The sequence below is a fragment of the Salvelinus namaycush genome, chromosome 18, assembly GCF_016432855.1.
Source record: "Salvelinus namaycush isolate Seneca chromosome 18, SaNama_1.0, whole genome shotgun sequence".
NCBI lineage: Eukaryota > Metazoa > Chordata > Actinopteri > Salmoniformes > Salmonidae > Salvelinus > Salvelinus namaycush.
Window position 1 is genome coordinate 19,236,528 of NC_052324.1, and position 16,320 is coordinate 19,252,847.

The 16,320-nt window shown below is 40.9% G+C and overlaps 1 protein-coding gene across 2 annotated transcripts in view; it reads right to left on the bottom strand.

The window, feature by feature from the left end:
- Positions 1–15,396: 15,396 nt before the first annotated feature.
- LOC120063195 (LIM/homeobox protein LMX-1.2-like) overlaps positions 15,397–16,320 on the bottom strand; it is a 57,097-nt gene continuing 56,173 nt past the window's right edge. For both annotated transcript variants that reach the window (XM_039013410.1, XM_039013411.1), the window contains exon 8: positions 15,397–15,548. In XM_039013410.1, the coding sequence (XP_038869338.1) occupies positions 15,397–15,548 (152 nt within the window). The remainder of the gene's footprint in view (positions 15,549–16,320) is intronic.

The following is a 16,320-nucleotide window of genomic DNA, read 5'->3' on the forward strand; positions in this document are numbered from 1 at the left end:
CCAGTTATTGGCTGTTGACTTTAAGATTTACTGTCTACGGCCAGTTCTCTGCCTACCTGTGATTTATTAGCCAATGGTTAGTTCTGTCGGAACATCTTGTCCTGTACTACATCCCAGGGTAACTCAAATGTCTCCTTTACTTCCCAGAGGACTGTGTGTGCTGTCGGGAGGGACCCAGCTTGCTGTAAGCCAGTCATCTAACTCTTCCCTGCCCTGTGTGGAGCTGGACAAGTTGTCTCCTATTTAGTTTCAGCTATACAAGTGTGATAGGATCACCATGCAGAAAGTATCAGGCTTTAACAGGCTATCAAATTAAACAAATAATGTTTCTTCATGACATGCATGCAGCCATTTTTTGGGAAGAGAATCTGACGGAATAAAACCGTTAAATAGAGCTCTTTATTTGACTTGGTTTGTAAACTGCCTGAGTAAAATGATACTGCAGACACTCCCTTTCAAGCCTTCAGAGCGATTTCATCTAGAGAGAAAAAGCAGGGACCGGTTTAATTCTGTGTTCCGTTTTGATTGATGCACAAATCCAGTATAACAGCAGAGGTGAATTTTAAAAGTTAGCTCAGTAAATGTCAGTGTCCTGGGCATTTGCCAAGAGGTAAATCAGGTAATTTAATAATGGTAAGCACACAGGTATCAGTTTACATTGCATTTCATGGTTATGAAACACTACAGTAAAAGATCAATAAATGTATTTACTCTGCATCCAATAAATGACTTTGCCACTGCACAGTGTTCTAACAAAACCATAATTAAAGTAAGACCACAAGCAGGATATTAGGTTTTCCAATTATAACTCCTCTTTATCCGCGCTGAATAGACGCTTTCTTAGGTTTCATAATAGGAGCATAATACTGTCTGTCTGTATGTCTATTTTAATTAGATGCAGCAAATGGAAAACTCTTGTTCGACTCATTATTATTCTCTATTGACGTCCCTGGACAACAAATTGTTCTAATTTGTAAGACATCAAATGTCCCACTTTGGGGTGGCAAAGGTTTGATGGTATTAAATTGTTCCCCACAAGCCCCTGATCAAATTGATATATGATGATCTCTCCAAAAAAGTAGATTTCTATGTGTTTCACTGCCTTTTATATTTTGCAGTATGGGAGTCTGTCACACCCTGATCTGTTTCACCTGTCTTTGTGATTGCCCCCCTCCCTCCAGGTGTCACCCATCTTCCCCATTATCCCCTGTGTATTTATACCTGTGTTCTCTGTTTGTCTGTTGCCAGTTCATCTTGTTTGTTCAAGTCAAACAGCGTTTTGTGTCTCACCTCCTGCTTTTCTCAGTCTCTCTTTTCTCGCCCTCCTGGTTTTGACCCTTGCCTGTCCTGACTCCGAGCCCGCCTGCCTGACCACTCTGCCTGAGCCTGCCTGCCGAATTGTACCTTTGACCCCCTCTGGATTGCCGACCTCTGCCTTACCCTGACCCCTGAGCCTGCCTGCAGCCCAGTACTGTTGCCCCATCTCTGGTTTACTGACCTCTGCCTGCCTTGACCTGTCTATTGCCTGCCCCTGTTGGAATATTAAACTATTGTTTATTCGATGTGGTCTGCATCTGGATCTTACCTTCATACCTGGTAGGAGTCTATGCATTGAAATAATTTTTGATGCAAGTTGGAATGTTCACATGCTCATTGAAAATGATCTCATCTTAAAAACCAGGGGATGTGGTAAATTTTTGCCATCAGATCTAATGATTTACATAGACTGACTCATCATTGAAACAAAAATGTTACAAAATGTTACAAAATGTTACAAAATGTTACAAATAGCATACTGGGAAATAATACACGTCCAAGAGATCCAGATCTGGTGGCATATTGATTTAATGATTACCACCTGTAGTAGTCAGTTGTATAACAATACTCAGCATGCTAAGATGAAAGGTGTGCTCTTGTCATTTGTTGAGTTGTCCCATCAAGTTAACACAAAGATTTAGGTAAACACAAATTATCTCCAAAAAGGAACATTGGTGATTACAAGCTCTTCTATCCCTGACCATTTTAGAATTATTGTCACACCCTGATCTGTTTCAGCTGTCCTTGTTATTGTCTCCACCACCTCCAGGTGTCGCTTGTTTTCCCCAGTGTATTTATCCCTGTGTTTCCTGTCTCTCTGTGCCAGTTCGTCTTGTATGTCCAAGTCAACCAGCGTTTTTTTCTGTTCTTCTGCTTTTGCTATTTCTTCTTTGTCTAGTCCTCCCGGTTTTGACCCTTGCCTGTTTCTGGACTGTACCCGCCTGCCTGACCATTCTGCCTGCCTTGACCTCGAGCCTGCCTGCCAGGGTGATGGGTGCAATGGGTGATTAGAAAAAGACAGCGTTTTAGCAATTGGACTATTGCTGATGCCCTCAACAACCCTCAGCTGTAACGGGGTGCGTACTGGCGGCAGAGAAGTCAGTCGCAGGAGAGCGAAAACTGATTTACAACGGTATCGTTTAATAAACATAAAAAACACCGTAAACAGAACAATCAATAAATGGGTCAAACAAAACCCAGGTATTCACCAGCATAACGTACACAAGCACTACAAGAAACAATTCCGGACAAGGACATGGGTTGAACAGAGGGTTAAATACACAACATGTAATTGATGGAATTGAAACCAGGCGTGAGGGAAGACAAGACAAAACCAATGGAAAATGAAAGGTGGATCAGCGATGGCTAGAAGGCCTGTGCCGTCGACCGCCGAACGTCGCCCGAACTAGGAGAGGGACCGACTTCGGCGGAAGTCGTGACATCAGCAGCCACTAACCAATATATATTTCAGTAGGCCATATACTACAATATACAATTTTTACCATAAATAGTGCAACTAGACATCATATAAACTCAGCAAAAAAAGAAACGTCTTCTCACTGTCAACTGCGTTTATTTTCAGCAAACTTGTGTAAATATTTGTATGAACATAACAAGATTCAACAACTGAGACGTAAACTGAACAAGTTCCACAGACATGTGACTAACAGAAATTGAATAATGCGTCCCTGAACAAAGGGGGGGGTTCAAAATCAAAAGTAACAGTCAGTATCTGGTGTGGCCACCAGCTGCATTAAGTACTGCACTGCATCTCCTCATGGACTGCACCAGATTTGCCAGTTCTTGCTGTGAGATGTTACCCTACTCTTCCACCAAAGCACCTGCAAGTTCCCGGACATTTCTGGGGGGAATGGCCCTAGCCCTCACCCTCCGATACAACAGGTCCCAGACATGCTTAATGGGATTGAGATCCGGGCTCTTCGCTGGCCATGGCAGAACACTGACATTCCTGTCTTGCAGGAAATCACACACAGAACGAGCAGTATGGCTGGTGGCATTGTCATGCTGGAGGGTCATGTCAGGATGAGCCTGCAGGAAGGGTACCACATGAGGGAGGAGGATGTCTTCCCTGTAACGCACAGCGTTGAGATTACCTGCAATGACAACAAGCTCAGTCCAATGATGCTGTGACACACCGCCCCAGACCATGACGGACCCTCCACCTCCAAATTGATCGCGCTCCAGAATACAGGCCTCAGTGTAACGCCGGCGACGTTGTTGCCGGTGATGTCTGGTGAGGACCTGCCTTACAACAGGCCTACAAGCCCTCAGTCCAGCCTTTCTCAGCCTATAGCTGACAGTCTGAGCACTGATGGAGGGATTGTGTGTTCCTGGTGTAACTTGGGCAGTTTTTGTTGCCATCCTGTTCCTGTCCCGCAGGTGTGATGTTCGGATGTACCGATCCTGTGCAGGTGTTGTTACACGTGGTCTGCCACTGCGAGAACGATCAGCTGTCCGTCTCCCTGTAGCGCTGTCTTAATCATCTCACAGTACGGGCATTGCAATTTATTGCCCAGGCCACATCTGCAGTCCTCATGCCTCCTTGCAGCATGCCTAAGGCACGTTCACGCAGATGAGCAGGGACCCTGGGCATCTTTCTTTTGGTGTTTTGGAGTCAGTAGAAAGGCCTCTTTAGTGTCCTAAGTTTTCATAACTGTGACCTTAATTGCCTACCGTCTGTAAGCGGTTAGTGTCATTGTTTTATTGTTTAAAAATAAAATATAGAAATAAGGGATGCAAATACTGACCAAAAACAGTTATATGAATAGTGTTTTTGGCACATTTTGGGAGCAATTTAGCAGAACAACTTCCCTAATGGGTCTCTTTGTTCTGTGACCACATCCCAGTACTGCCAATTCTGTCTCAATGTACCCCAAAATGCATACATGTATGACCTATGAACTCCCAAGGTGGACCCATAGACATGTTATTACCAATCCAATTGTTTTACACCTTAGTTTGTGTTGTAATATGAATTTAATAATATATCAATTGCCTTAGTATGAGAAGATTGTTCCCTGACAATACAACATTTCATTTCATACCTTCAATCCTGTCCAACTAACCGCATAGGGGTCAAAACATATCATGCACTGATACCCACATTTGTCTACCTCCGATAAGTGGTTATCATACCAACATATAACCCACAGACATGGACCTTAATTAATGAAAATCATCATTAGACTTTGCAACCCCAAAGTGGACAAATATGTGAAATTTGTTCCTCTGGCCCGTGGACAAAGTCCAGAAATGGTTGTGGTAAAATGTGTTTAGCTATTGTAGGGCCGCATTAAAGGTGGGTCGCCAGGAGGTTAGGGGAGCTGGCTTGTGTTAGCCCTGGAGGGCATCACTACCTCATCCAATGCCCCTGGTCTCACCATCCTCCTCAGACTTCAAACAGTCAAACTGCATTCCTCTGCCGTTTAACAATAAGCACTAATAATGCTGAAAAATGAAAAGCAAAACAGATGGTGTCCAATAGTGTGGGAGGATTACCGAGACTATCCAAGGCTATATCTGCAAATCTAGGCATGGAGAGGTGAATCCCACTCCATTTCTTTCTCAGCAGGACACAGAGTTGGCCAGCCAGTATCTGTGGAATAGTGTGGTGTTTTTGATTGACAGCCTGAACCCAAAGCGTCTCTGGGGGGGCAATACCTGGCTGGATGGCAGGCTGTGACCTATCTATTTGGTAACAGCCACAGCACAGTCAGTCAGCCTCAGTTGTGTGCTCACTTCAAGACTCTAAAAAAATTACTGGCTTGAAGAAAATGTCAGTCAGACATTGGTTACCAACACTCTCACTAACAGTTAACCACACACAATGAAAAGTGCCCAACAAAAATAGAGAGAAGCTCCTCTAATCCCCAGTTGGACTAGCATTGAACTCATAAGATTGTGCTAAGAGCAGGGAGAACCAGACAGTGGTGAGCCCACGGAGACCTGAATGTTTTTGTCCTAGCCTGTAATTAATTGGTGAGGGAAATGTGGTTTCGGTCACTTCTAATTGTAAGGTTGGGAAATAATGGTGATAAAATATGCCTTAGAGGACATTATTGTGTTAAGATATGTTGTGTAATGAAAACAATAGTCAGATAAAAAATTATGTATTGTGGGATATTCATAGCAAACCCAGTCATCTGTTACAGTAGATGAATGAATGATGGGCCTCTTCTGGTTTAAGTGATGGAGAGAGGATGGGTTATAAGGTCACAAACTGACACATAGTACTATCGATTGTCTCCCTTCATGCTGTGTTATTAAGAGGCCTGCTGCTGAGAATATATCTAGCCATTCATTTGATACTTTGGATAAACAAACAGGACCATACACATGCTTTTTCTTGGGGCGGAATATAAAGAAAACAGCTAGGAGAAAAAATGGATTACAGGCCTACAACTGTCTCTCAGGTGGAAGTGTGGGATTTTGGTAATCTAATGAAAATATTGTTGATGGGCTAATTTCCTATGTGGTGCCAGAGCGGCAGAGGAGAAAATGTGTGAAAAGTCTACAGAGGCCAACGGTTAACAGAGTGGAAATGTGTGTGTGAGAGTGTGTGTGGGTGTGTGTGCGAGTGGTAGAGGTCAGCTCATGTTTCAGGAGTGCTGTTTTCTTGACTAGGCCACCCCACTAATCCCTCTCAGGGTCTTCTCTGGGCTAGCTGAATCTCCTAGCAGGTAGTGATACAAGCTAGCATTCACCCGCTGCCTGCACTGTTTTGGTTAGTTCTGCTCTAATTTGAGAAAATACAATCTCAAGGTTTGCATTGAGGATGAGGAGGTAGGGTAGAACCTCATATTTTTTATGACAATAAGGGGTTTGTACTTTGAAATGACAGGATGGGAAGGCACAGTGATGGAATAAGAAATTATGATTTGGAAAAGCTTAAATGGACACTTCGGGATTTTGGCAATGAGGCCCTTTATCAACTTCCACGGAGTCAGATGAACTTGTGGATACCATTTTTATGTCTCTGGTTCCAGTATGACGGAAGTTAGAGGTAGTTTCGCAAAACCAATGCTAACTAGCGTTAGCACAATGACTGGATATCTATGGGTATCTACTAGCATCTACTAGCATGTTCCCTCTAAGCTGAGAAGCATGAGATTGAACTTCACTCAACTTTCTAGAGTTTTCCTCGTTAGTTAACACTATCAACTTTTCTCTTTACTGTGGGAATTGTGATCGAATCAGCGCAGTATTAGCCACTTTCTATGCGACATACCAAAACAAAACGAACTATGCAAGACTTAGTATACAAAACTAACTATACAAGAGATTTTGTTGTAAGGCATAACGCATCGGAGTTATAATTATATTGCATTGACATGCACGACTTAGGTACGTGCTCTACACAGACAGGAGCACCATAACCAATCAGAGCTGCAGTAGGCCTATATGCAAATAGACCATTGCCATATATGGATGTGCCATTCACTTTGAACTGGACTGTTTTTACAGTATCAGCAGTGGTGTGTAGATGTCTTGGTACTGAGATCAAATCGAAAGCTACATGTAGCGACGTGTGCACATTTGTACATGTGTTCATATCCTTTGCTAGTTAGTGAGTTATTAGCTCAGTTGTAGATCATTTGTAGTCAGCAATGTGCGAGTGATTGCTTCCTACAAGGGTACAAAAAGTGTTTATTTCTAGACATCTTTGAAAAGCGAGTCAGGTAAAGAGGTATTTTTTTGTCTTAAAGGGGCAGTGTTGTATTTTGAGACAGGCTTGAAGCTAAGTAGCCAATAGGCAGAGGGTAGCATAATTTGTCTGATTCTCCCTAATAATGGTATGGGAATAATGACACATTCTATTTTGTTAAGTGGTTTCTTGCATCAAACAACACAACAACATTTTCAGTCACCTCCTTGTCTGAAGGACAAGTGGATAAACAGGTTAATGTCAAGCCCTGCGTGTCTCATGGAATGTAGGCCTACATTGAACACCACACATTGGCTGCTACTGTAGGCTGAAAAATAGAACAGCTATGTCCATGTAAAAATGTTATGGGATGCATTTTCTCCATTGTTTTTGATATTAGGCCGCTCTGGTAGGCCTAGATTATGATCAAATAGACACCGTAGCTTACTTTACCACTGTTAAAACTGACTTAAAGTGGGTGCAGCCTCAGTGTTCACAGTAAACACATGCCGGAAGTTGCATAGAATTTTCACAACATTCAAGTTTGCGCTCAGCAGACCTGAAATTTGGGGGAACGTTTTTGACGGAACATTGCCCATAGACTTATTTACTTGCATGCTAGTAGATACCAATAGACTTCCAGTCATTGCGCTAACGCCAGTTAGCATTGGCTTGCGAAACGACCTTCATAAAAGGTATAAAACAGTACATAATGTAGATCTAGAAGTGTCTTAGAGTGAAAAGGTTTAGATTAGAAGATACATGTAATTGTATTTACTACTTTGAGTTATCTAGAAATAATGGATTCACAATATGATGACCACTGTGCACACTACAATACTACAGCATGCTACTATGGCATGTGTTTGCTGGTGACAGGGCTTTCAGTTGTCCTCAGAACCCTACACTGTGGGTTCACCTGGCCTGATCTCCACTAGGTGAGGTCCTGACCAACCTTTCCTTGAAACGCAAACCCATTGTGGGCGTGCCAGCTCTCTGAGTGTTTACTGTAAATTAAACTATTTTGTTATACCTGTTTGCTGTGGCTTTTACTCTGTAGTCCTCACACATGACTCAATGAGCCCATCACCTCAACCTGCTTCCTGAGAATAGTCATTATGGAGCCTATTCACTGGACATATCCCCTCACAGCTGTACAGAGAGGACTCTTGAGTCCTGAGTCTTAGTTAACACTTTGAGTCCCACAATCACACTGGCGTGATGTAATGCTTCTGACTCCTTTTATACATTCTGTGTTTGGATTTGTTTATTTCTTCTGCATCCGCTGATACCAACCATTAGCCTGTGCGATTAATGGGGGCTGAGCTAGAGCAGTGTTCTATGATGCTCACAAGCCACACAAGAGTCATTAGAAAGTAAAGGGTTCTTCTACATAGAAGATCACAGGAAATCCCTGTCCCACTGTCCCAATGAGTGAGAAAATTACAGAGCCATAAATATCAAACTCCCAAATTGTAATGGTGCATGTCTTGGGGATAGGATATTTATGCCACTGTAACTTTCTCACTCATCATTATTCATGATTCATTCAGGATTATCTGTAATCATGGTAGCATCCACATTAATGTAGACGTGTTCAGAAACATATTCTATTCTTATTTACAATAAAGTTAATCCAAAATGACACAATACATTATTTACCATTAATTTATATTGTACACAAAACAATCTGAAACACAACCAAAACAAACAGCAAATGCGTCCAATAAGTTTGTAAAGTCACAATCTTGATGTAATCATTGCGTGCTAGGAATATGGGACCAAATACTAAACTAATTTCTAAACTGTTCACCCGATATGGATGAAAATACCCTCAAATTAAAGCTGACAATCTGCACTTGCATCATTTCAAATCCAAACTGCAGAGGGGTATTCCAGAAAGACGGTTTAACAAATTCAGGATTTCCTGAACATATCCGGCTTCTCATAACCAGATGAGAGAGTCCAGGATTTCTTGGTTCCAGAACGGCTGCTTCTAGTTTAAGTTATTAGGCTAAGTGAAGCGCAGATTGGTTTATTTGACTACCTACTACAATACCCTGTTCAAAGGCACTTAAATATTTTGTCTTGCCCATTCACCCTCTGAATGGCACACATACACAACCCTCTTGTCTCAAGGCTTAAAAAGTATTCTTTAACATGTCTTCTCCCCCTCATCTACACTGATTGAAGTGGAGATCAAATTAACCTACTAGGTTGCAGGTTTGCTTCAGAGCATTCGTTGCTATGATTTCTTGCTTTCAAGATCTCTTTCTGAAGCGGGAAATTTTGACAGATCTTGCTAAATCACTAATCCGGCTTTATGGAATACCCCTCAGGAGTACAGATCCAAAACAACAAAAAATGTGTCACTGTCCCAATACTTTTGGAGCTTACTGTATACTGCAGGGATGTTAGCTGTAATCTACATTGTACAGTAGAAATGGAGAACTGCATTAGGCTGTTTCTAAGAGTGTTGCAGTGGAGAAATGACAGGAATTCAGCCAGAGGCGATAAGTCACGTAGAGGTTAAGAAGCTGATACGGGTGGAATACATTTCCCCCCCATTTGCATCTGAAGACAGGTCAACCACTGAGGTGTTTGGGCTAAAGTGGTGATGTCAGCAATGCTCCTTTAGGGAGAGGAGGAATAATGCCAGAGTGACAGGGAATGACGAACGGCCATACCTTCCAACACCTGTGACAGCAGATATTTTGGGTTGATAAGGAAAAGATATACTACTCTACCAGATAGAGCTGGCATTCAGCACCTCACGAACACCACAAGCCCTCCAAGCCTCGGTCGTCACCATCAAGGCAGTGGATGTCAACATTCATTTATTACCTGTGCAGAAACTCACTCATTCACTCTCTCATGTATGTTGTGCATGAAGCACACACAATAACACACAGCAAAAAAATGAAAGGGCAGCTACTACCCAATGATGATACAAAAAAATCCAAGTTAAAATCCTGATCACAGCAGCTAAAAGATGAACGAATATACATACACATACTGTACAGTGCATTCAGAAAGCATTCAGACCCTGAGACTTTTTCCACATTTTGTTATGTTACAGCTTTACTCTAAAATTAATTTACTAGATTTTTTTCCTCATAAATCCACACGCAATATCCCATAATGACAAAGCAAAAACATGAAATATCACATTTACATAAGTATTCAGAACCTTTACTCAGTACTTTGTTGAAGCACCTTTGGCAGCGATTACAGCCTTGAGTCTTGTTTGGTATGACGCTACAAGCTTGGCACACCTTTATTTGGAGAGTTTCTCCCATTCTTCTCTGCAGATCTCCACAAACACTGTCAGGTTGGATGGGGAGAGTAGCTGCACACCTATTTTCAGGTCTCTACAGATATGTTTGATCGGGTTCAAGTCCGGGCTCTGGCTGGGCCACTCAAGGATATTCAGAGACTTGTCCTGAAGCAACTCCTGTGTTGTCTTGGCTGTGTGTTTAGGGTTGTTGTCCTGTTGGAAGGTGAACCTTCACCCCAGTCTGAGGTCCTAAGCGCTCTGGAGCAGGTTTTCATCAAGGATCTCTCTGTACTTTGCCCCGTTCATCTTTCCCTTGATCCTGACTAGTCTCCGCTTGCATGATGACGAGTTTCTCACACAACTGGCCTATCTGGGTGATGTTTTTTCTCGCCTGAATGACCTGAATCTAGGATTACAGGGACTCTCCGCAACTATATTCAATGTGCGGGACAAATTTGAGGCTATGATTAAGAAGTTGGAGCTATTCTCTGTCTGCATTAACAAGGATAACACACGGGTCTTTCCATCGTTGGATGATTTTTTGTGTGCAAATAAACTCAAGCTTACAGACAATGTTAAATGTGATATAGTGAAACACCTGAGTGAGTTGGGTGCACAATTAAGCAGGTACTTTCCTGAAACGGATGACACAAACAACTTGATTTGTTATCCCGTTCAGGCCCTGGCTCCAGTCCACTTACCGATATCTGAACAAGAGAGCCTCATCGAAATTGCAGCAAGTGGTTCTGTGAAAATTGAATTTAATCAGAAGCCACTGCCAAGATTTCTTTATTGGGCTGCGCTCAGAGTATCCTGCCTTGGCAAATCTTGCTGTTAAGACACTGATGCCCTTTGCAACCACGTACCTATGTGAGAGTGGATTCTCAGCCCTCACTTGAATGAAACTAAATACAGGCATAGACTGTGTGTGGAAAATGATTTAAGACTGAGACTCTCTCCAATACAACCCAACATTGCAGAGTTATGTGCAGCCGTTCAAGCACACCCTTCTCATTAACCTGTGGTGAGTTATTCACAATTTTCGATGAACCAATAACATGTAATATGTAAGATGGCTAAATAAAGAGCAAAATTATTGATTATTATAATGTTATTATTTGTGCCCTGGACCTATAAGAGCTCTTTGTCACTTCCCACGAGCTGGGTTGTGACAAAAACTCACACTCATTCTTATGTTTAATAAATGCATCTTATGTGTGTGTGTGGCAGGCTTACAATGATGGCAAAAACAACATTTGAGAGTGCGCTGACCCTGGTGCTAGAGGGGGTACGCAGCTGGAGGTTGAATGTTTGAAAGAGTACGGGACTATAAAAAGTTTTGGAACCACTGATCTAGAAGGTAGAGACAGTACAGGTGCATCAAAGCTGGGGACTGAGAGACTGATAAACAGCTTCCATCTCCAGGCCATCAGACTGTTAAACAGTCATCACTAGCCGGCCTCTGCCCAGTACCCTGCCCTGAATCTTAGACACTGTTACTAGCCGACTACCACCCGGTACTCTACCATGCACCTTAGAGACTGCTGCCCTATGTATACATATAGTCATTGATCACTGATCACTTTAATAATGTGTACATACTGTTTTGCCCACTTTATATGTACAGTGAGTGCACAAAACATTAGGAACACCTTTCCAATGTTTTGTTGAACCACCTTTTGCCATCAGAACAGCCTCAATTTGTTGGGGCATGGACTCTACAAGGTGTCAAAAGCATTCTACAGAGAAGCTGGGCCATTTTGACTCCAATGCTTCCCACAGTTGTGTCAAGTTGGCTGGATGTCCTTTGGGTGGTAGACCATTCTTGAAACACAAGGGAAACTGTTGAGTGAGAAAAACCCAGCAACGTTGCAGTTCTTGACGCCTGGCACCTACTACCATACCCCGTCCAAAGGCATTTAAATATTTTGTCTTGCCCATTCACCTTCTGAATGGCACACTTACACAATCCATATCTCAAGGCTTAAAAATTAATTCTTCAACCTGTCTCCTCTCCTTCATCTACACCGATTGAAGTGGATTTAACAGTTGACATCAATAAGGAATCATAGCTTTCACCTGGATTCACCTGGTCAGTCTATGTCATGGAAAGAGCAGGTGTTCTTAATGTTTTGTATACTCAGTGTACAGTATATACCATATTTTAGTCATGCCTCATCCTATATAACTACTGCTGTACACACCTTTTCTATTCACATACTATCCATACTGTCTATACACACCATTCATATACATATACAGTACCAGTCAAAAGTTTGGACACACATACTCATTGAAGGGTTTTTCTTTATTTTTACTATTTTCTACATTGTAGAATAATAGTGAAGACATCACAACTATGAAATACCACACATGGAATCATGTTGTAACCAAAAAGTGTTAAACAAATCAAAATATGTTTTATATTTGAGATTCTTCAAAGTATCCAGCCTTTGTCTTGATGACAGTTTTGCACACTCTTGGCATTCTCTCAACCAGCTTCACGAGGTAGTCACCTGGAACGCATTTCAATTAACAGGTGTGCCTTGTTAAAAGTTAATTTGTGGAATTCCTTTTCTTCTTAATGTGTTTGAGCCAATCAGTTGTGTTGTGACAACGTAGGGTGGTATACAATAAATAATTTTTAAAAAACTTGAATGAGTACGTGTTTCCAAACCTTTGACTGGTACTGTATATTTATATTCCGGACTCTGGTCTGGAAGTTAATTTCCTGCAATTCTATACATTTTGCCATGAGGTTTTGTAATGTTTCTCGTAATGCCTCATTCTAATACCGTATTTTTTCTTCTACTGCACTGTACATTACATTCTTAGTATATCTTATGTAAATGAATCTGGTGTACAGTATATACGTATAGATTGCATTTCGATTTCTTGTGATATTCGGGTTGTTAATTTAATTAGCTCCGACATTTCTTGATTTCGTTTTTTAAAATTGCTTATTTGTGTGCTTGTTTAACATTTTACTGCATTGTTAGGATCTAGTAACAAACATTTTGCTGCACCCGCTATAACATCAGCTATATTGTGTACGCGACCAATACATTTTGATTTGATTTTGAATTGATAAACTAGATCTCAGATAACCCCTCATGATTAGAAGAGACTGTAGGCAGCAGGCAGGTGGCCAGGCTGGGATCTGGGGGAGTGTCAGCTTGTCTGACCGCATTGAGGAGCTGTCAGGTAGATGAAGGAGCACACAGGTGGTAGCTAGCCTACATTCAAGCAGCCACTGCCTTCCTAGCTGCATGCTACATCCCCTCCAGGCTGTACTGGGAGGGAGGGTGTCTGGTAGTGATACACGGGTTGACTCATAACCCGTACTCCCTGCGGTTATATCCGTAGGGCGGGCGGGTTTAGGATCATGAAATGTTGTGTGGATGGAGGGTGGGTGCGTGGTGGGCAGGTTGAATAAAGATAAGGAAAAAAAACATCCATGAATGTTTAATTCTTGTGTAATTCATATCTATATGCTATACAGAGTTTTTTCTTTCCTTATTTGTATCTGGCATTAGTGCTTAAGATTTAGGTCCTATCTGTATGCATGCCAAGTACATGCCAATCTCCAAATGCTTTTGGGAACTTGGGCAGAAAAAGCTAATGTAGATCCAAATATTCAATAAATAAATTAGGAAATGTTGAAGAAAAACGTCCTTGTTCAATAAATGTCAAGAGGAAAAAAGTGAACTGTATAGCACATTTTCTATATTTGCGGGTAAGGGTCGGGTGCAGAGCTCAGATTTTCACTTTATCACATATAGTCGGGCGGTTGCGGATGGGTTATTAGCAATTAAGGGTGGGTGTCTGGAGCCTACTCAAGCCATGTTAAATGATCCTGCTCTCTTTCTCTGTGACCCAAACTACTCATCTCTCCCTTTCTCTCTTTCTCTTTCTCTCTCTCTCTCTCTCTCTCAAATCATAAATGAACATGATTGTAAATTTAATCCATTCACACAGTTTAATCCAAAAAACAACAAACCTTGCGTTCCATCTCTTTAACAACTTCTGTACCATGAAAATACATGTTACAATTCCTTCTGGGTCACAAAATGATGCAATTGCTATTATGAGGTTCAGTCTTTTTAGTACAAATGTGTTTCAGTGTAGCATGAATTAAGCTATAATCAGGAGAAGAAATAGTGTTTATTCAATGAACCAATCGACTTTGGTAATTTAGCAATTTCTTAACATTGAAAATGTACATTTACATGGTCTCAAGTCTGTATGAAATAAATAGCACAATTTTGCTCATTTACAGCTTGGCTGAAAAAAGGGTTATGGTTCATAATTAAATGGCATACAAATGAATTGTGATAATCATGTACTCACTAATTACATAACAAAATGTTCTCCTGTTTAAATAAAGCTTTTCAGATTCATAAGTACCTTCAAGAGCATGTTATAGTTAAATAAATAGAATGTTTTCCATTTTAACATGCACAACCAATCTGCTTGGGAAAGTATTTACACCAAACGGACACCACAATGCATCTTTATTTTTCTGAATGTTTATATCTCTCACACACTCTTACTCAAATACACACACACATACCCACATTGTCTCTTGTGAACACACTGTCTATTTACTATGAACACAATATCTTCTCTTTAGGGCTAAAACTATCAATGTGATCAAAATGCTAATGCTGAATGCATTATAAAATGGACACATCTCAACAACTCACAGGTTTTTTTTTCAGGGTTTTTCAGTTTTATGGTCATACGATTAACTATGAAGTCATGCATTATGATAACTGGTGGGCCTGTAGTATTTGGTTTGCGTTTTTAAAATCGGTGGCTCCATTGATTTTCTTTTTGTTGACAAAGAAAGGTGTGCAACTTTTCTGGCAGTAATATACAAATATGCTACCAATAATCTCTAGAAAAAAAGAAAATTGTTTTTTTCCCCAGGGAATCTCCACTGTTGAGAAACAATTTTTCTCTATTTGAATCCATTGTCTGCACATGATCCAGGAGTCATTGGAACAGGTCGTTGCTTCTGTCTTGTCCATAGCAGTGTGGAAACTCCTTGATGTGAGGCAGTTGAGGAAGGCGAGAAGCAGAGTTTGTGGATGATCTGCTATATTACATAATATAATTTCTGTATGTGATACTTTCATGATGCAAAGTAAGAGTTCTGCATGGAATAGAGTCGGTCAATGGGTCCCACACGTGCTTGCATGTTCATTTCTGAAGATGCCATGAAGCAGTCACTGAGGCTGGTTAAAGATGTGTCGCTGTCTATGTCATGGAAAATTGAATCATTACCTATAAAGAAGAGAAAGAGAAAAAATTGTTGCAACAATATAATAATTTACAGTCAAAGAAAATACTATACACGGGGCATTGAATAAAAGCAAACTGCAACTTCCAATTGCACTGATAATAAATCTGATATATTTATGACTGTCTTGCAAAGTGATAATTGTTAGTCTTGATGCCCACTTTGAATGATTGTTATTACATTCCATTATAATTCTGAAAACTGTTTTGACAATAACTCTCTGAAAGCATTGTCCTGCCCTCTCTGGGACAGTTACTATGGATCTGAGAGGAACATGTCAACAAGAGGCATCAATCCAAAAGAGATCAATAATAGCAAATGTTTACGTATCTCATAATTTCTCTTCCTATAATTTTTCTTGTGGGAATTGTTAACTTTATTGCACTCCAGATTTTAATGACACTGTTACAAAAGACAGGGACAGAGTGATGAAGAGACATATCTTTTAATGTGTTGGCAATATCATCCTGCCCTCTATTTATCCCATAAAAACAGAGGAAGTGTGATGAGACTGGGACTTTGGGTGTTGCAATTGCAAGACACAAAATGGAGGCTTTCAGAAATGATATTACGGTAAGTTTAGTAAACGATCTTTATGGGGTTGGAGACACTGCTCAAAATGGTCTTCTACCAGTTTCAACCCGTATATGTAAATTAAATGGAAGAATAAAATAACTGATTCAAGTTTTATTTCAACTATTGTGTTTTGTTTGCAATTGCATCCCTGTGTTGTCATGTGTTGCTGCCATGCTATAT